Source organism: Pleurodeles waltl, chromosome 4_2, assembly GCF_031143425.1.
Source record: "Pleurodeles waltl isolate 20211129_DDA chromosome 4_2, aPleWal1.hap1.20221129, whole genome shotgun sequence".
Taxonomy (NCBI): domain Eukaryota; kingdom Metazoa; phylum Chordata; class Amphibia; order Caudata; family Salamandridae; genus Pleurodeles; species Pleurodeles waltl.
The window spans coordinates 608,982,648-609,004,450 of NC_090443.1; the positions used below are offsets into that span (position 1 = coordinate 608,982,648).

General features: G+C 43.4%; 1 protein-coding gene across 1 annotated transcript in view; it reads right to left on the minus strand.

The window, feature by feature from the left end:
• The window catches only part of DBT (dihydrolipoamide branched chain transacylase E2), a 122,181-nt gene that overhangs the window by 76,457 nt on the left and 23,921 nt on the right, over window positions 1–21,803 (minus strand). Inside the window, exons 2-3 of the mRNA XM_069232170.1 lie at window positions 15,113–15,230; window positions 14,894–14,969 (exon numbers count right to left, since the gene is read on the minus strand). Coding sequence (XP_069088271.1) covers window positions 14,894–14,969; window positions 15,113–15,230 — 194 coding nt within the window. The remainder of the gene's footprint in view (window positions 1–14,893; window positions 14,970–15,112; window positions 15,231–21,803) is intronic.

Sequence of the window (21,803 nt, forward strand, 5' to 3'; positions counted from 1 at the left end):
CTGCACTGCACCCAAGAAATCTCACTAATGCAAGTGCACATTGCTTCACAGTGAATATTGTTTTGACACATTTCCAGAAGTTTTCTGCACCAGATGTCACCTGGTTACTATTTAACCATCTATGGTTCCTAAAGTACCTCCGTTTTGCTTTTTCTAGTTCGACTCTTCCTTCAGACTTGGTATTTAGAGTTTATTCAGGGATTTTGTTCTCTTCTGAGATCAGGCTTACAGTGGGTAATTAGCTTTCTCAGGACTTCCGGCTGGATGTTATGTTATATTTTGCTATACAAAAAAGTGATGGATGGAATGCTTGAATTAATCTCTCACTGGTAATTCACAGGGCCGCAACCTAATCCATCGTTGTTTTGCACACCTTGCCACTTCAGCTGGGAACCAGCTATAACCAAATCAGCCATTTTTTTTTTATAATTCTTGTTATTGGTAACTAGGTAAGAGTACATCTTACATTCGCAGATCTGTATTTATGAGATATAGCACAGAAGGCACACACTACTCAAACTTTCCACTGCCAATCAGATGTCCCACTCCCAATTCCAGTCTACTGAGTCATTACCAGAGCAGTTTCTACAAGGGAGTGTGGTTAAGTGGCAGGGTCTCATAGGTGGGCAGAGCATAGACCGCATCTATAGTCGTTCCATTTCCCCAGATATTCCCACACTTCTGTGGGTACCCTCATACGTTACCCTCTCAGTCAGCCTGCACCAATCCATGTCTCGCTTCCAGTCTTGCAGAACCGGTGCCTGGGGTGAAGCCCATAGCCTGGCGATATTTCTCTTAGCAATCACCATGCCCAAAGTCATCAGAAGAATCTCCGGTCTTCCGAGATACGAAGAGTCCCAGATATTTAGCAGGCAGCACTTAATCGAAGTTGACCTCTTACTACTACAGGTCTCATTTAGACATGGAATCATGGTGGTCCAGTAGTTACTTATCTCCGGACATTCCCAAAACATGTGCAGAAATGACCCCTCCAATCCACAACTCCTGAGACAGAGCATGAGGTGCCCTGCCCATCTTGGCTCTGACTGAGCATGATAGATATTCCGGTGGAGGATTATCAGCTGCATCAAACAAAACCTTGATTGAATCCCTCGACGAGGCCAGCACCTCACCTCTCTCCCCATCATCAAGATGTCCCATATCTTGTTCCCATGGCAGTTTTCGGTGTTTTATGGGGACTGCAGAATTGTTAATTAGTGTCTTATAAGTGAAGGAGATGGCTTTGTTATTTAAGTGTTTCTCCAGCAATCGTCTCTCCAGTGAGGAGGATTCTGGCAGCACGGACCCCTTTGAGATTACAGATGACAGCGTGTGCAGTATTTGGAGGTAACAGTAGTGTTCAGAAGCCGAAAATGTATACTCCTCTTGCAGGTTGTGAAATGTAAGAACACCGACACCTGGCCAAAGGTCTCCCACCCTGGAGATACCAATAAGGTCCTACTTCTCGAAGCCAGGGATGTTGTTTAATGTGCCTAGCACCTTGGAGACCTAGAGGGAGGTGGTCTGCGTTATCTTTCCCTTTCCAGCACTAGGAACGGAGTAAAGCGTGCCATTAACCAATTGTCACCAATGTTGGTCCCGTGGTGATTGTCAGCTCGGGGGGGGGGGGGATGTGGGGGTAGGTTAAGGGGGATGTGTAGATGGCCCTCAGGTATCGGCCCGGATGCATTAGTCTTCTGTCCATGTGGTATGCTGAATCATCTCGGGGGGCATATATCCAGTTATTTATGGTTGGATATCTTGCTTGAGACGATCAAGGAGGGGAAGCAGTTTGAAGGAGTAGTAACGGGCTGCATCAGTAGTCACGTAGATGCCCAAGTACTTAAATTCGTCTGTCACTATTTTGGGGGCACAGCCTCAGGGTAGCAGGGGTGTTTCGCCCCTAAGGATGTAGACGATTGACTTTGTCCAGCTTATTGTGTAAGCAAACTATTGCGCAAATTGGGCCATTATGTGTATTATCTGGTCAAGGGGAGTAGGGGGCTCCACAACAGGGCAGAATGTCATCCGCATAGAGTGATATTCTGTCCTTCCACTGCTCAGTCCAAGTTAATCCTCTAATCAGGGGATCCACCCTTACCCACGCCGCCAGCAGCTCGAGTGCCAGAGCAAACAGCAAGGGGGGGGGAGTGGGCACCCCTGCCTAGTACCACGTCAAAGCGCAAATGTCTTCGATATGTTCCTGTTCACCACCACCTGTACGAAAGGGTAAGAGTAGAGGAGCACCCATGTGACAAATAATGGTCAAAAACCCAGCCTCTCAGGCACAGCAAATAGGTACGGCCATACCACCATGTTGAAGGCCATACAAGTATCGAATGAGAGGACCACTGCATCTTCTCACAGTGTTGCAGCCTGGCCGAGTGCTCCATGCAATCTGAGGAGGTTCAGTGCCATATTCCAGCCAGGCATAAAGCCAGACTGGTCAGGGCATACCAGCATATGTATAATTGGGATTGAGTCAGGAGGCGAATATTTTGCAAACTATTTTCACCCCCTGCATTAAGCCGAGAGATCCCGAGAAATCCTCGATGGTCCCTACCATTTCCTCTGGTGAGAGCTCCTTCTCTAGTGCATCTCCGTCTTCCATGGGCAAGGTTGGGAGATTAATATCCGCCAGGAGTTCACAGGAGTCCTCTCTCGTTAGCTGTTACTCCCTGAGAGTATAGTCTCGTATAGTATGCCGCAAAGGTCTCCCCAATACCCTTTGTGTCGCTGATCAGATCTTCGGTCGCAGTCCGGATCCCCCCACCCATCTATTTGCTGCTTCTATTCTATCTAGCCAGGCTAGGAGTTTCCCAGACTTGTCTAAAGCCTCATAAAGACAGTGCTGTACTGCTCTGCGGTAAGCCTTGGTTGCTTCCTGTGAAACATCTCGGTACTCTTGTTGCTTGAGAGTCAATATACGGGCTGTGACTGTTTCCTCTTGCGCCAAGAGGCTAATTTCAGGAGCCATAATGTCCTGTTCAAGAGTCTCTATTTGTACCCACTTTTTCTTCTTGTGCCCTATTATTGTGGAGAGACCAACTCCCTTGATTACCGCCTTATATGATCCCACACCATCTGTGCAGAGTCCACAGAGGAGGCGTTTTCCTCAAAGTAGTGCTCAATCGCTTCTGTCAGCGTTGCTCGGACCTTCGGCACCTTGCGGTACCAGGGGTTTAGTACAATGCATCTGGAGCTGCTACTATCCCCTGAGCCATAGGCCAGCCACAAGAGGGAATGGTCCGAGATGCCCGTGTCATGTGGTAGACTTCTTGTGTTAGTTGGCAGGCCAACATAATGAAGTAGTCGATGCAGGAGAAAGCATTGTGTGCTGTGGAGTGAAATATAAAGTGTTTCTCAGTGGGGTGAAAGGCTCGCCACACATCCATTTGCCCCTGGAAAGCAAAGAGGTCACAGAAGGGTTGTCATGCTGGGTTTGTCGGTCGTGGGGGCTGCCTGTCTTTAACATCATATAGTGTTGCATTAAAATACAACTCCCATTATTAATTCCCCTTTGGGGAGGTCCAGCAGGAGTGTTTTCAGCGCTGGAAGTGTTATTTCGTGAAGTTGTGGAGGGATGGCCACAGAGTATATTCACGGTGGCCCCTTCCCAGCTCCCAGAGATGGTCACGTATTGTCAATGCCCATCGGATCAAATGGGTTGGATGGTGAGTGGGAGCGTTTTCTTCACTACAATGCCCCCACTAACCTCCCCATAGCCAGAGCAACCAGCCATTTTGTACCCCCATCTGTCTAATGTGCAACATTTATTCCCAAGTAGGTGAGTCTCCTGCAAGAGGACCACGTCGGGGGACTGTCTCTTGAGACACTGCAGGACTAATCCCTGTTTTATCTCATCTCTGAGACCATTGATATTCCAGGATAGAAGACAGTGTTGGTGTGTTCATATGTGCATGTATGCTATAGAGTATGTGGTTGATTGCAGCTTACTGCGACTGGGGGGGGCTGCGGGGGGACTGGGGGGCGGCCTCCAATGGGCAGTGCCAACAATGTCTTTGAGGTGATAGGATCATAAATGCATTTTGCCTTTACAGCCTCCACAACATACAAACAAAAATCCCTGCCAACTGCCTCCCCTCCTCACTGCAATACAGGTTTTGAAATAACTTCCACCCCAACCATGCAGAGTGCCTATACCCGCAATTGCACTTAGACTAATAAGGAGTTGTGGCTAGCACCCTTTAATCCCCCTTCCAGTCCCCAGAACAAGTCTGGATGTACCACGATTAGGTCCTTAGTCAGACAGACTTACTACTTCTGTCTTGTCCAGTGCAAGGTAGCCAAGAAAGTTCCACTGAATCACCAGTTTATGCAGAAGGAACTTGTTTAGTTTTGGTGGTCACTCTGCGGGTTCAAACCAATCTTGTTGTTTTCCCTGGATCTGCTCCTGTTGGGACGGGCGATAGTCCAAGATTGGTGGTGTGGGGCTCTTGTGCAGCCCTTCTTCTGGAGGTTGCTGATGTCCCAACAGGAACCACACCCCTTTGATGTTTCCTGGGTCGGTCTTATCTTCCTGTTTCTGGAATAACATCAAGTATATGAGATCCCAATCCAGGAGGGCCTCTTGGACTTCGAGAAAGCTGTGGCATACATGTCGAGTGAAATCCGTAACGAAAGGAAAGTAATGTTGGCATTTCCATTTCGCAAAGGTGGAGCACTACGCACCATCTGAAGTATTACATCCCGGTCTCGGAAGTTAAAAATCTGCGCTATGATGGGACGAGGTGGTGTGCCAGGATTGGGCAGTGTGCCTGGCACTCGATGTGCTCTTTCTAGAGAGCCCATGTGGCTGCAGTTGTTTAAAGATAAGATCTTTCATAAATAAATCTACTGTTGGTCCTTCTGCTTTTTTCAGGTGCATCAATTATTCAAATATTATTCTAGCAGGAGTGTCCCTTAAAGTACTCAATTTTTGTCTCAAGTGTCGCAGTGGTGGCTTTGAGCATACCGACTAGCTCTGTGAGGGTTGTAGTCATCCCTAAGGGTCTTCAAGGAGTCCCCAGTATCTTTCACCCTGGCTCCCAGGTTGCGATAATCCGTTCAATTGATTGCAATTTCTATTGAGACCGTGTCGATCTTTATTTTATGAGTGCCGCGGACGCCATGTATAGTCGCCATTATGTCTAAGGTAAAATTGTCTCCAAGTTTCTAAAAACTCGGCCACTGGTTGAGGTTCCTCTGGCCCCAAAGTCCCTGTATTGTCTCTTGGCTCAATTAATTTGACCAATTTTGTTTGGTGCCCACTTTTGGCACTTTTGCCCCCTGCCATGTTTGCTGTGAGGTCATGGATAGTTGGTAGGCTAGAGTAAAGAATGGAGGGGGCCACTAGTACTCATTGCCAAGTTAAGCCACAAAGAGGTTTTTGAGAGGGGGCAGAATGCTTCACTTCTACAAAGACATGACAATTAGTGCGATATTAGTATTGGAAGTCCATGCTCACTACGTCCTTGTCATCTGCCTGCAGTTGACTGTGGGGCCAACACCGAGTAGTATACAGGGCTGTGTAATTCCTATCTCCTGACGCCCGAGACATATTGTTTCGTGTTAAGGGCAACAAGTTCTCAAGTTTATTTTGTCTTTAGTACAAGCAAGCCCAACCGCCTGCAGCACAAACCCTTTGGCTGCCAGTTTACAGAGAAGGGAACGGTCTGCAGTTGAGGTAATATGTGTGTCCATATGTTAATGCTGTTCGAACTTGTATTTATGGTTACACCTCATTATTAGGGCGAGTGCTGTAAATAAAAGTTTTAAAATCACACTGCACGACTGACAGTGGTTCCAGTTTAAAAAAATAAAATAAAAATGTGCACGTATGAAAGGTTTAACAGAAGCTTGTGAACAAGTTCAGAAAAAAATGCAAGTACGAGAAAAAACGTTTCACTAGTATGAAATTGTAGGTGCTATTTCTTTGAAGCGTCATTTAGTAAAATGTGTTGATGCATGGTAGTATTTCCCCAAAAAATATTCCTAATGGAAAATCAGTGTAACCATTTTCATCAAGATTATGGGAAGAATGAAAATAAACAAGCTGTGGCAAAGCCAACCAATCCAACATTTTTTGTGAGCCTTATTGTTTCATCAATGCATGTCTTGTTTTGACAAGGCTTTTGTAACACTTTATTGTTGTGGGAGCTGCCAGGCCCTCACCATTGTAACAAACACTGAAAAGAAAAAGAACGTTTTTGGTCTCACAAAAAGCACACATTGCCACCAGTGGCGTAACAAAGGCCCCGCAGCACCCCTCCATGGGGCCCTGTGAGCACAGCACCTGCCCTGAGTGAGTCTTGGGCCTCCATGTTCTTTGCCGGGCGTGGGGGCCTCCAGGTTTGTTACGCCACTGATAGCCACAGTAGTTCCTGGCACTGAACAAAACTACTTTGTGTGCCAATATGCTCCTTGTGGAAGAGCAGAATGTGATCACTCACAATAAAAGCAGCCGATACAGAGAGAAATAGAAGTTTAATAAAAACAAAATGTCTTTGTTAACGCAGGACCTAATGAGGCACCAAATTCTTAAAGAAACTCACAAAAGTGCATCCATGGTATATTCTTGTGAATTAGTGGTTTTCATGAATTCACAAGAACTTACAGAAGTAGACCAGGAAATCGTACTCCTAGAAAATATTTGTGAACTGCATTTTAGCACGCGCAAATATGCATGTGTAGATTTGCTCATGTGAAAATCTACTGAGCGTTTACAAGTTCACTTTCCCTCCAACCACTTTCCCCAACCCTGGAAGAACTTCTACTTCTGCCTTTGTCAGGAGTAAATTTCCAACCTTTCTGATTATTTGAAAAGATTAGAGAAGAACTGGTGAAACTCCTTAAAACAAGCAAGTTTTGCAGACTCCAAGGCATTCCAGCCCTGGAACTATTGTTTAATGCTTTGTCCAGCCCCACTCCCCCGTCCACCCTGCAGCTCCAGTCGGTCACCTCTGTGGCACATAATGCAGGTGGAAGTATAAGTGCCCACCCAGCTCCTCCCTTATATGTAAACTCCTCACTCGCAGGACCACTGAATCATCTCTGGCTGCCCAGGTGTCTATTTACAGGGCCTCTTAAGGAGAGGTGTGTGGTATGGTGTTAGCACGGCACACCATAACAGATTTTGCACCCTGGCGTCTGAGTCCAAGTCACCACTCCCCTGGTGTCCCCCAAGCATTGTTGTAGTCACCTCCGCAGGGACCAGAGACCAGATTCACTTCCCATCGATGTCTGTGGTAGAGCTTAAGTGGCCCCCGGGCTATGGTATCTTGGGGAAGGGGGGGGGGGGAGGAAGAGGAGGTCCCCACATCAGCGCCTGCAGACATCTGCCACCAGGTTGGCCGTCCATCCTTAAGTACTGCGACCTGTCGGGATGCGTTCCTCTTCACTCACCCAGCTCATTCCTGAGTCACCGCAGGTGTCCGCTTGGGCACTTGCCGCCACAGTGGGAGACCTGGGGCAGCGACATGTCGAGTCCCGCTCTCCACTCTCCAGCAGTCCTGAGCCGCAGCAGTCACTCGAGGCCCGGATTTCACATGCGGCAGTCGGCCCTGTCTTCAGATGCTGTACCAGTGGGCCCCCGGACTCCGGAAACAAAGCTTTGGCTCCCTCAGGGCTGGCCCGCCCTGTTCAACGTTTTACCCGTTCTGGGGCCAGATATTTTTGGTGGATTGATGAGGACTATGCTGATAGGCTGCAGGAGCTCTGCTAAAGTGCAGCCATTACACTCTGCAGCTGGCCATGCCATATCAAAGCTTACTTTTGATACAACCTCATGGTTCCAGTTGGATGATGGATTAAGTGAAGAGCTACATCTCTTTGTTCTTACATTGACTGCACATTAAAAAATGGAGTGTGTATATAAATAATTTATGTATTTATTCTGAGTGCTGCTTTCCTGTTAGTAGGGATGATGACGTTGCCTTCCGAGACAAAAACAGTTCAAAGTTCAACCTAATAATAAAAGGTGTTTATTTACTCAGTAACTCTTTACCAGGTAGTGCCATATGATATTCTGTTAGCTGAGCTCAACATAAGGTGATTTTTTCCCCCACAAATCACAGTAAATAAAGGAGTTTCTTGCAGACAGTCTTCAGAAATCATACTTTCCCGGGACTAATGGGAAAGAATGGACAGAGATATACATTGTTTATCCACATAAAAGACTGTAGTTAAGATGGAAGGGAGGATCCACTTTGTGAACATTAGCTTTCATTTCAGTGTGTCATGTGCTTCTTTGTGTATCACCAAAATGATTGAAACTAATGATTGTAAGCATGCTCTCTATGAGGGTATGTCAAAATGGTGGACTTGATTGCCTTGTCCATGCAAGTGGGTTTTTTCCCACCAAGGTGTCCAAAATCTCTACAACGCCAGGTCCTACATCAGTTACTTTATCATCTTTATGACAGTACTTCATTCTTAGCAGAAATTACACATTCAAACTAGCATTTCAGTGGTGGTTGGATAACAAGAAGGACTGAAATAAATGATAAAAATATTCAAAACATCACTAGAAGAACGAGATCCAAACCACTGAACCAAGATTGGTACTAAAGCCTCAATTAAAGGATGCTTCATTGAGGCAGGCTTCTGTCTTGATCTGGCAAATGTAGTAGCTATTTGAGGTTCAACAGCCCTCATGTATGTGAGCAACTGGGAGCCAGGACGCATGTGTTCCCATATTCTCTTACAAACAAATTGGGAATGTTTCACACAGATCAACGTGCTTCCCAGCTCAATGTGTAGACCATCAAAGTTCTGCTTTTTTGCAGGACATGAGAAAGGCACCACACTATGCTCTCCTGGCCTCCAAATGGTTCCTCATGTCTGGGGAGTAGGAGCTATCCTGTTATTAGTAATACTCATAAGTGTTGCTCTGTAAAGTGGAAAGCTTACATACAAAGGACAATCCTTTCCCCAAACCACTATATTTTAATTCCTCAACTGATTAATCCCATGCAATAGGAGTCACCCATGAGACGGTCAGACATCTTGAACAAACAGCAATGCTCTCTTATACCTTGATCACACACCAGACTGTCAACAACCCATCTTCATTTTGCAAAATAAAGATTGCAGGAATCTGCATTTAAATTAGAAGGTTCTGCCTTAGCTTGTGACACCATTGACACTGTCACAAGCACCACATCTCGGATGATTATGGCCCCAGTAATGTACTTGCAATTATCTCTTGGAAAAGCTATTTTAATTCAGGCCAATCGCCTAAGATGAAATACGTGTAGATATCCCATGTCCACGCTTATCACTGAGGAGCTTGTAACCATTACATGTAACCATTACTATCTTATTAAGAAACTCCACTTTCAGAGTGCCCCAAAAATATTGAAAAGGGCATGAATTATTCCTTTAGTGATAATTACCCTGCACCCCTTTCAACTTGCTAGTTATTCTGCTCTTTCCAACAGAGGTTTTCTTCTAAAGATCATGGAAAAGGTACCCTCTTACAAATCTGGCCTCTTTTACACATCTGTTATGACCAACAGTCTTAGCCTCTTTTACACATCTGTTATGACCAACAGTCTGGCTTACTTTCTGGTCCCTGCACAGTTACTGTTACCTAATGTTCACAGAAGCACTTGAGTACCAGAAGAAGAAGATTATTCAGCTTCTCAAGGCAGCCTTTGGTGTAATTTATTATTCAGCCGTTCTTGTTTGATTGGAGAAAGTGGTGGGGTGGCAAGGCCTCAACTGGTTTGCTTACTTTCTTGCCACTATTTGCACTGCGTTGAAAGCAAGTCTCCACTGGCCCCTTTATCCCATGTTTAACAAATATAGGGAGCCACTGCACAAACTACATTTCCTCCAGCTCCTGCAACTGCATGTACACAATGAAAACATATAAGCGACTCCTCAAATATTCTAACAACCATTTTGACTGCATGAAATTTAAGGGATTAGAACATCCCATTTGTAGATGAACTTGCTCAATTTCAACAGGGCCAAAATCTAGATTATCTATTTTCTTTTTTTTAACAATACACACAATATCGGGTTGAATGGTAATACTATAGGCCCATTCACATTTACCTTTATTAGAGCTTTAGAGCTCTACTGCACCCTATGAGCATAACTAAACTGCAACATATATATACACACACACACACACTATTTCTATATAAAAAGCTTTTTTTTTTATTTTATTTTTACTTGCTTACATCTTTGGCGCCGCTTGAAGAATCTTTACTAAACTTTCAAAACAAATATGCCCGTTCCGTCAGCTGCCACCTGAAAATTTTTGGGGTCATCTGTCCGGGCCCCCTGTCCCCTTAGCACTGGTGGTGGTGACCCACACAGAACACCCCTCCAACCCAGATAAGAAGCATTTAAAAAAAAATGTACGCCCAGCGATGCGGTCGATCCGCAACTCTGCTCGTAAAAAAAAGAAAAAGGAAGCACAGTCTCCAGCGCTTCGTTAGCCTAATGGCCCGCATGGGCTAAGTCCCGGGGTTTTAAATAAAAAAGCAGGGAGGAGGGGCTCTTGGACTCTTCCCAATGCCCTGGGGACCGCCACCTCCCGGGGCTTGTTTTTTTTTTTTTTTTTTTTTTTTTAATGTGGGGGGCCTGTGGACCGCCATCTCCCCAGGGCTCTTGTAGTATGCAGGAGGGGGCTTCCTTGCCGCCTCCTGCGGCCCCGGGGACCACAACCCCCGGGGTGATCTTGTAATTAATGCAGGGGGCCCTGTGGGCCTCCCCACTGGCCCAGGGACCACCACCCCGGGTCACAATATATTTGGACTGGGGTGCTGCAAGGCCCCCTGCTGCCCCAGGGACAACAATCATGGGACAAATGTTTACAAAAACATACTTCAGGGACCATCACCCCCCCAGGCTAAGTTCTTGTTGAAGCAACAGATGGCCCTGGGGACCGCCAGCTCCTGCTATGTCATGAGGGTGCCCACCCCGGGCCTTAGCTGTTTGCTGTGGCTTGGCTGCAGCGGGACATTAAAATCAGGTCCTGCTGTCAAAATACTAAGTTTCATCTGTCACCTGCATGCATGCAGAGGACAGAGATGAAATGCTTCAGCAAGCAGGGAGCTGCAGTCAAAGAAGCTCAGTGCTTGCTGATTCAATGGCACTGCAGGTAGTCCGTAAGGGCTTTTATTAAAAAAACGGAATACATTTTTGAAAAGTAGGGACCGTGGAGGGCTGCCTCGCGGTCCCACATAGCCCACAAAGAGCTAAAAAAAAAAGAGAAAATCCCCATAGCTCAGTGTGAGTTAGTGAGCTATCCCCATAGCTCAGTGTGAGTTAGTGAGCTATGGGGGTACGAGTCCAGCAGGACTCAGTTCCTTTTTTTTTTTTTTTTAAATAAAAAATTATATTTAAAAAAAAATTGTTTTTAAATCCAACAAAAATCTCATTTTAAGTATATGAGATATTAAAGACTTAAAAAAAAAAAATACTAAATTTTTCTCTCTGTCTTTCAATCAATTTCTCCCACTCACACGCCCACTTAGACACTTACGAACCCACTCACTGACCCACATCCTCATGCATCCACTCACAGACCTGCGCACATACTGATGCACCCACTAAAACACTGATGTGCGCACTCTCACACCCAGACAGATACTGTGACAGTCACCCTCACCCTCAGATACACCCTCCCACACCTATTCCCACACCGAGAGAAGCTGCGGCTAACTCCTGCCGTGCACAGCGAAATGGCTGTGCACAGCGTAGTGTTGGGTGGTTAGGGGGTGTTTTGCCGCAGAGTCTGGCTGCTGGCCTGCGCATGGGTGAAGGACGTGCACAGTGGGTGCTTAAAGGGGGTTGGCCTCAGCCAACCCCAGCCATGCACAGCCTAAGGCTGTTGGATTAACATATAGTCATTAAAATTACTAGACGTTTAAAAAACAGAAATTCACTGAAAAAAAAAAAAAAAAAAAAAGATTACAGGGACAATATAGTTAAGGAAACAGATTTTTTTTTTAAACACAGAAAGTCACGTAAAAAACCCAAGGTTACAGTTTATATTTTTTGGGGTGGGAGGGGTCGGTGTAGTTTTTTTTTTTTTTTTGAAAGGCGGGGAATGTTTAAGGAAGGGCGGGAAAAGGGCAGAAAGGAGAGGTGGAAGGATTGGGAGAGGACGCTGTGAGGTAAGTTGGGCTGGGGCAATTTTTAGCAGTGGGGTGGATTTAGGGCTTAGGGTGGGTTGCCGATTCGGTGTAGTTTATTCTTTAGGGGTGGGGTTGGGTAGTTTATTCTTTAGGGCTTAAATTTATTTTTTAGTGTTTATGGTGGGTTGGGCGGTGTGGGTCTTTTTTTTTGGGGTGGGGTTTCTCGAGTAGTTTATTTTTTTAGGGCTTAGCATTGGTGGGGGTCAGGGTAGTTTAGCTTTTAGGGCTCGGTGGGTGTGGGGGTCAGAGAAGTATTTTTTTTTTTTTGAGGCAAGGAAGGTTTAAGGAAGGGCGGGAGAAGGGCAGAAAGGAGAGGTAGAATGATCGGGAGAGGAGAGGTAAGATGGGCTGAGGCAGGGTAATTTTTAGCAGTGGGGGTGGAGGTATGGTTTAGGGTAGGTGGCCGGGTCAGGGTAGTTTTTTTGTTTTATAGGATTGAGGAAGGGTCAGGGTAGTTTATTTTTAGGGCGTATGGCGGGGTGGGGGGTAGTTTAGTTATTAGGGCTGTGGGAAGGTTTGAGAGCTCAGGACCGGCGGAGGTGTTGGTGTAGTTTAGAGTTTAGGGGTGGGGAAGTTTTAGGGCTGAGGACAAGTGGGGGGGTTAGGTAGGTTTTTTTATGTAAATAGGGGCCAGGGTTTTTTTTTGGGGGGGGGGGGGGAGCGCTGGGGTCGTTTTTTTAGGTTAGAGGGGTTTGTATAACACAACCACGCAGGCCGTTTCCACATATTTCTTTACTAAGCATACTTTTACAATGAAATTCTTGTGAAGGCAGGCATAGTAAAGGCATGCTTGGAAAAGATGCGGTTGTGATTCTGACAACATTGTTAAGGCATGCATGGTTCCAGCATGCGTGGTTGGGTCCTACAACCCCCTAGCCATCTCTGTGACAGGCTACTTATGTGCAGATACCAAGCTGTGCATGAAGGTAGCCTTACATGTGCAGCTTGCACATTTGTGTGTTCATATGTATGCAGCCACAAGCCTTTTACCCTATCTCGACAGCAGCAGACTCAGCTTAAAAGGCAGACTCTGGTGGTTGGCACACTCAGTTTAATTACTGTGAATTTTCTGCGAGAGAGACTCGCTAACAGCATAAGTCACAAAAATGGATAGTCAGTTGGGAAAAATCCTGGGGGACTAAATAGGCAGAACCAATTTGCTGCTAACATCCAGCTTGCCGTCCCATATATAAGGCACATACTGCCCAACACCAGTCCCATGCTGAATATGTGACCTTATTCACTGTGGATTATTTTTAACTGATGAAGACGTAGCCCAGATCGGACTGCAGCCATTTTAGGGTGCATTAGTATTGATTCCCAATCCATAGCCTCCAACGTTCTCAAATCTCTCTCCCATCTATTTCTAAAGCAGAGTAAACAATAACCAACGATTTATATATGTAGGAAAAGCAGCTCCTTAGGTCAACTCTTCAGGTAGAATCCCAAATTTCAATGAGATAGCTTCAGGCACTTCTACTCATTCCAGAAAGTAGGTCATCAGTGTGCGGCAGAGATATCTGTATCTATAGTGTTGTGGATGATTACTCTTCCTCACTTAACTGGCAAATTGTTTTCAGACCCTCCCTCCCGTGTCTTCTATTTTCATTATGCAGTGAGGTCCCACTATTTAAAGTCTTTCAGTGCTACCACCTCTCTCCAAACGCACCCACATCTTTTGTAATTTCCCCCATCCATTCTTTTGATGCTGTGGCACCTTTCCACACCCTGATCACCTCTCCAGCAGTCGCTCCGAGAATAGATTCACCCCTCCCACCATAGAGGTTCCTAGGCTATGTTTTGTCTCAAAATTCGTGTCTGTTTTGCCCAGTAGAGAATATACCTACTAAGCAATGTAACTACCCTTTCAGCATCAATAGCTGTGCAGTCCAGTAGTACTGTCTGACATTAAGGAACTATTCAGGGAGGCTAGCACATTGCAGGTAGTACCCCATCCCACTACAGTGACTGCAATTCGCCCTTCAGTTATTAAAGGTGTCCAGTGCTACATATGAGGTAAGCTGTAAGATATAAAAATTGAGGAGGGTGATCATCTTAAATATGGCTGCCTTTCCCATTAAGGAAAGTGGCAATTTCCAGCACTATCCAGCTTCTTGGAACTCAGCTAATGTTAATCAGAGGTTGCAGTTAAGAAAGGTCTCTTATTCAAGAGTTATTTTGAAAGCTAGTTACTGAAATCCAACTGTCCTGTTCGTGAAATACTTATATCGTTAATCAGAGCAAAAGCAAAACACACAAGTACACGCAGGTTATGCTCTGACCTGCAGGAACGTTACTCCTTCCAAAGACTTTGTCCAGGTTGTCCTGCAATTCAGACCGGAGTTGATCCCCTTACCCTCTAGTTAACTTGGATAGGCGCTTTATGACCCTGGAAACTTTTTAATAAGGGATATTTTACTGGCATGAGGAACCATCCGTCCATAAATGTACTCGAAATGTGACACTATCTGAATATGTCCTGAAGAATTCAGATACAAAATTGGCTCAAAACCCTTCCAGGTTTGTAAACCTGTTTAGATCTCACATTTAGCACTCAGTTACAACACCCACCCCCATAAAATACAATGAATGCATAGCTCATCTTCTGGCAGCATTTTAATATTACACAAAATCAAATGCCTGGATACTCTCTCGAAGCGCCTAGATACTCTCTCGGGAATTAGCTGCGCTAGACAAATAGACTGATTAATTAACTGAAAAGAAAATAAACAACTTACCATTCTTTCACGGTAACCTCTCTAATCCCTTCTCCAATATCCGAAAGTTTGAATTGAACAATCTGTCCACTGTGAACTGGAAAGACAGTGGAAATAAGAGGATGCATTGGTGAAATGTTGGCTTAGAAGACAGAAAATCAAATATCCAGCACAGATCTGACTCACAAATTTGCAGATCACACAATATCAATAAATTTAAAAAAACAAAGATGAATTCACCTGCAGTTGTCCTAAATAATCGATGCCGATGATTGAGCTTGAAGGTTGAGCTGTTTATTGGATATACTGATCTCACCAAATTAACTCTGCTACAAGATCGCAAGTGGCGAACACATATCTGGGGAAAAACAGAACATTGTGTGAATGGACAAACATATAAATAGTGGGGGGAAAAGTCAAACTATTCTATTGTTCACGAGGTGCATATCTACATGCAGATGTAACAGTCAGTGGACTATTAGAAGCTTTGAATCATTTTCAATTACTTTTTTGTCACACTTTTTAGAATAATTAAGTACTGAAAGTTGAGGCATTACAAATCTTTTTATAAAGTATTTCTCATTAACACCCTTTACATATTATATACATACCAAGTTGCATCTTTGAAACACAATCCAGTGCAACCAATTCGGACACAAACATATCCAAAATCCATCAGAAGAATGTAGGGCAGAAGTCCATTACAACAGTTTAGTTAAGCTTGCCTACTCGGTGTTAGCATATTTTCTAGACTATCCTGTGCTTTTTCACCTGGTGAGCTTGACTAACACACACACGTCCACTGGGGGTGCACCATAATGTTTTATAGTTTTAGTCCATTTTCTAAGCAAGAGTGGCTACTCCTCTCTGAATGGAGGTAATGTGATAGGGTGTTTTATAGATCAGGAGCTCAGCTATTTTGTACGCTTTCAACTTTAGAGAGATTACGTATGCACACTCTGGAGTAAAATGGTTCATCCAGTCCCAAAAACTGGAGGACCCACACCTCCATAATTTAGCAAGCAAGAACAATATACTTGTATAAATGTTCCGGGGTTCACATGTTAACTGGGGACTGGGGGTGCAGATGAACCCAGTGTCTAGGCTACACAAAATAGTAGACCCTTTATGTAAGCTGACAATGCTAATCCCAAATACACAAGCCTGCACCTACACTAGTCCTGCCCAGTCCTCAAAACCTGTATTAGCTGGAGGACGGTAATCAACTATTTCTTCTGTCGAGGGTGTGCTTCCGCTCACTTGAATGAAACCCACCCATCATCTATTTTTCTGTATCTTGACCTTCTCCATTAAGAGCAGATTCTGTGTAAGCCGAATACACGTGCTGACTGACTGAAGACTACAAGTGCAGAAGCCTGCAATATCCAGCCAGCAGCAAGAGCAAGACGATACTCCAGAATTAAAGGAGCCCCAGACATTCCAATGCAGCAGACCATGTGCTAGGAAATGGAGTCCTGCCTTGGCCATCAGAAGGATACAAGTGCTTGCCCCCTCATCTAGAAATGGGTTTATGGTCATTAGCACACCAGAACTTAATACATACATGTTCAGGAGAAAAGGACAACCTGCTCACATGCCTAGGAACTGGGTCACACCAGCCTGGAATCACCCAGGGACAAGGTCACCAGTGCCCAGCTGCCCATGAGAACAGTCAGAATCAAGAGCATCCTCTAGATCGAGAAGATGCACTAACACCGTCTAATATTGAATTAGGTGACCATGCGCAGTTCCAGGCATATCGTTCAGGGGTCCCTTTATCCATATTCCCTAGCTTTTGATCCCAAGAATGTTGTGGAGTGGGGGAGCAGGGGGTGTTGGCAGGGGGTCCTGGATGGGGGCAGAGGGTGTCGGGTGGGTCATGACCCTCCACTGTCCGTTTGCCCCTAAAACACACTCTCATTCCTTTAGTGTTCCCACCAGAAGAATAAAAAAATAAAAATAAAAAAAACACAAAATTGCCTTTTTTAATATTTCAAATTTTTACTTTCAGACATTGAGAAAGCAAAGTTCTCGCAGGCAAGACCTAGTGGATTTACTAGTGCTTGTTTCACTAAGCTTCCATAACATGCAAAACAGATGGAAAATAACAGAGACAGGACATATAGAATTCTCAGATATAACCAAGTATTGCAAGTAGCAGGGTTGGGCCTCCCTAGATATTAATCACAACAGGGATTTCAGAGAAAATTTCACCCCTACAGCTCTAAACCATGGGCACAGCCAAGTTGGATGTTATGTTATGTTGATATGTAAGTATAGAACTATTGTATTAGCGCGTGGTTTATGCGAATTAGAACTTATGTATTAGCGCGTGGTGGTTGCATGTGGGATTCCGATTCGAGGGAGGTTGGAGATCGGAATCGGAGAGATACACGCAGCTACCACGATCGTTTTGGCAAGCCTCTATTAATTTGTAACCTACAATAAAACAAGATTTTAAAACGTGAAGTCTCCGACGTTACAATACTGGCGACGAACCTACGGAGGAAAAGGTGTGCGCGGTACCGGTAAGATTTGTTTTTCTCAACATGGAATTTGAGCGCAAGATCTTACCCTATGCTGAAATTTAAGCACACCGCACCATTAAGGCTTGCCGAGACGAGTACTTTATGTATGGATTATATAAGTGATCGGACGTATTCACGTCAATTAAAGGAATGAACCTTGGCAACACCTTGTTCATCTGGAAGAGTGTTTAAGCTGGGAAACTGATTTTTATTTTATTTTATTATTTTCACAGAAGCAGTGCAGGGGAAACAGCGTGTCACCTGATACGCAACAGAAGAACTAGGACAGTTATTCACCTACAATTCACAGATGGGTTCTGAATAAAAGAACATTTTCATTATTTGTGACATTTTCAAACGGTACTGCGTATTCTTCATTGAATAAATTATTTTATACACATCTTTTGCATAATAATATTTTCAGATGGCCACACAATTTTCTCTTCAACCCCCACAAGCATTTTGGCCAGCAGGAGCGAGTCCATGTATGAAATGGACAGAATGGAAATCGTACGTTCTAAATTTCTTGGAGATTATCGACGAGGAAGGAAAAATGAGTCCGGAGAGGAAGAAAAATATTTTTCTACATTCTGTGGGACCTGAAGGACTAAAAGTATTTGAATCTATGACAAAAATTAGTAGCAGCGGGGACACCAATGTATTTGAGAACGTGTTTAAGGGATTCGATAATTATTTCGCTCCTAACGTGTGTAAAGGCATTCTAAGATACAAATCTTTTCAAAGGAAACAAGAGTGTGGTGAGACTGTGGATGAATATGTAGCTGCGCTCAGAGTATTGGCTAATGATAGTAAATTTGATAATTTGCAAAGTCAGTTAATTAGAGACCAAGTAGTAATGCATATCCGTGATCCTGCAATTCAAGAAAGATTGTGGATAAATGGAGATGCTGAATTGGATGATATTTTAGCGATTGTTAGGAAAGCTGAATTGTCTAGTCGTAGTGCGAAAGCAGTTAAAACAGAGTATAATGATATTAAGGAAGATACAGTTAACAAAGCAAAGTATAAAGGAATAGGCAGAACAAAGAATGAAAGTGAGAAGAACCAACAAGCAATTAAGTATAATGGTCAAAGGTGTTACCGTTGTGATAGCACTTCACATTTAGCTTATCACAAATTTTGACCTGCTTTAAAGCAGAAGTGTGCGGCGTGTGGGGTTATAGGGCATTTTGCTAGGGTGTGTAAAAAGAAAAATTATAATAATAATGTGAAGTAGGTGGATGGAGTAAGTGATAATTCAAGCGAGGATGAGAGTAAGGTCAATAAAATTAAGCAGGACAGCAAGAGTTTAAGTAAAGATCAAATGTTCGTATTTAATGTTCAGGAAGAGTCTGTCGGTAATAAGAAGAAACCAGTATGTTTAATGCACATAGGAGGGGTTGAGATTCAAGTTTATGTTGACTCAGGTTCGCCTTTTACTATCATTAATGAGGGAGTGTGGAAGTCAAAATTTGTGGGAAAACTAGGTAGTAATTTACAAAAACCTGATGTTAGCCCAGAAGGATTTTCTGGAGAGAAGATAGAGTTGTTGGGTTTCAGGGAACTTACATTTGTTTTTTAAAAACAGAAAATCTGTAGGAAAGTTATATGTAGCAAAGAAGGGACCTTCAGTCTTAGGTTGGAAGAATCAGGGAGATTTGCATATAACCCTTGATCCGAATAGTCCTGAACCAGTTATGGTAGTGGACGAGGGAGAATGCATTGCAAATGAAATGTTTAAGAATTTTCCTAAACTTTTTAGTGGGAAAATTGGTGTTTTGGAAGGTTTTGAACGCAGTATTGTTCTTAAAACTAATGCCAGTCCAAAGATACATAAAGTAAGGAACATTTCCATTCTAGTTAGGAGTGAAGTGGAGAGAGAATCAGATAAATTAGTGGAAGCCGATATCATCGAACCAATTGAGTCTTCCGAATGGATTTCTCGTGTAGTAGTAGCTAAACGCGCGAATGGAAAGATTCGGTTATGCATAGATTTGCGCCATCTGAACAAAAATATTGTAGTGGATAAATTTCCTCTACCTAGAATTTCAGAGATGTTAACAGTAATTAAGGGAGCAAAATGGTTTTCCACCATAGATTTATCTGCAGCATACCACCAGATCAAATTAAGTGAAGCAAGTAAGAAATATACTGCTTTTATTACTCCTGTGGGATGTTTTCAATATAAAAGACTACCATTCGGTTTAGCTTCAGCAGCTGCCATCTTCCAGAGTTTAATGTATCAGTTATGTGGGAAACATTCTAATGTGAGGTGTTTTCAAGACGATATTTTACTATTTGGCAAAGATAGGAAGGAACATGATACAGTTTTGAGGGAGGTTTTAAGTATTTTGGAAAAAAAAGGTTTGACTGTAGAACATTCAAAGCGTAAGTTTGGGGTACAATCTGTAACTTATCTGGGACATGTGTTATGTGGGGATGGTGTAACCATGAAACCTAAGCTGGTGGATGCCATTCTGAATTCTCCACATCCTACGTGTAAAGAGGATATTAAGTCATTTTTAGGAATGGTGGAGTTCTGTGCGAAATTTGTGAAGGGATTTTCTGGCATGGTGTACAACATCAGACAATTGCTGAAAAAACATGTCAAATTAGTTTGGTCATGTGAATGTGAAACGGAGTTTAATGATGTAAAAAAAGCAATTGCACAGGCCCCTATTTTGAGTAGCTTTGATCCTGAATGTACAAATGTAGTAACTGTAGATGGCAGCAATAAAGGTTTAGGTGGTGTGCGGACACAAATCGATGCTTCTGGAAAGGAAGTTATAATTGCTTTTGCTTCTCGTGCATTATCACCGAATGAAGAAAAATTTTCGGTAATAGAGAAGGAGACACTTGCATGTATTTGGGCACTGGAGCATTATAGACCTTTTGTGTGGGGTAAGGAATGTATATTACGAACTGATCATAAACCGCTAGTGAATTTAATGACCACTGAAGGAATGTGTAAAGCATCAGCGAGGATTGCTAGAATGTCTATGCGTTTGCAAGATTTTATTTATGTAATCGAATATGTTCCTGGAAGAAGTAAAGTGTTGGCAGATTACTTGTCCAGAATGCCTACTGAGATTGTAGAATGTGATGTTGGTGAAGGAGAGGAGTTACAAGTGGCATTAGTTCATGATGACTATGGCATAAGCATAAAGGAGGAGGTGTGGAAAGAAGAATATTCTGAGGATCAGGATTTACAATTATTGTCGGAGTGTGTGATCAAAGGTTGGCCTAACAAGTCCAAAATTTCCAAGGTGCTTAAATAGTTTTGGGAGGTGAGGTGTGAGCTTTCATTTGTTCAGGGAACTATTTTTAGAGGTGATAGAGCTATACCACCGAAAGTACTTAGGAGTACGATTTTAAAGTTATGTCATGAAACTCACTGTGGTATAGTTAAAACTAAACAAAGGGTGAAGAGATGGTATTGGTGGCCTGGAATAGATGTTCAAGCTGAAAGGGTTGTAAGGGAATGTATCATTTGTGCTAATTCAGATAAGACTTTGAATACTTTCAAACCAAATATGTGTGAACCTATTATTCCGAGTAAGCCTTGGCACACTATTGCTATTGACATCATGGGTCCCATTGGGAATCCTGGAAGGTATATTATTGCCATGATTGATATTTTTTCCAGGTGGCCGGTTGTGAAAATTGTGGACAAGGTGGACTCTTCGGAGGTTTTAACATTTATGGACAATACTTTTGTGGAGGAAGGTTTACCTGTACAGATTATTAGTGACTATGGGGTGCAATTTACGTCTGCTTTGATGAAAAAGTATTTTGAAAGAATTGGGATTAAGCATAGAACTACATCCTTATACAATCCAAGTGGCAATGGAATGATCGAAAGATTTAATAGAGTTATGAAGAATGCTATTCAGATTGCATGTAGGAATGGGGACGATTGGTCGGTTCAAATTTATAAAACATTGTGGTCTTATAGAACTTGTTATCATGAGGCTCTGGGTTTATCTCCTTTTGAGTTAATGAGAGGCAGGGTACCAAGGACTAAATGCAACCCAGAGTGGTTGTTGGAGGTTTATGAATGTAAAGTGCCTTTTGGGAAAGTGAGAGATCAAATCATGAAGAAACATATGGTTTATAAACAGACTTTTGACAAGAGTAGAGGTTCAAAAAGAGATGTAGAAATTTGTGTAGGCAGCTGGGTCAAAGTGAAGAAACCATGGAGAGTAAGAAAGGGTGAGAGTCAATATTCAGAACCTATTCAAGTAAGCAAAGTCTTACATAATGCGGTCCTTCTGAGTGATGGAAAGGTATGGAACCTTAAAAGGATTGCGGTGTTTAAGGGTCAGCCTACAAAAGGAGTAAATATAAGTGATTCTCTAGATGATATTGGAGTGGGGAAGAATAAATTGAATGACAATTTGGAA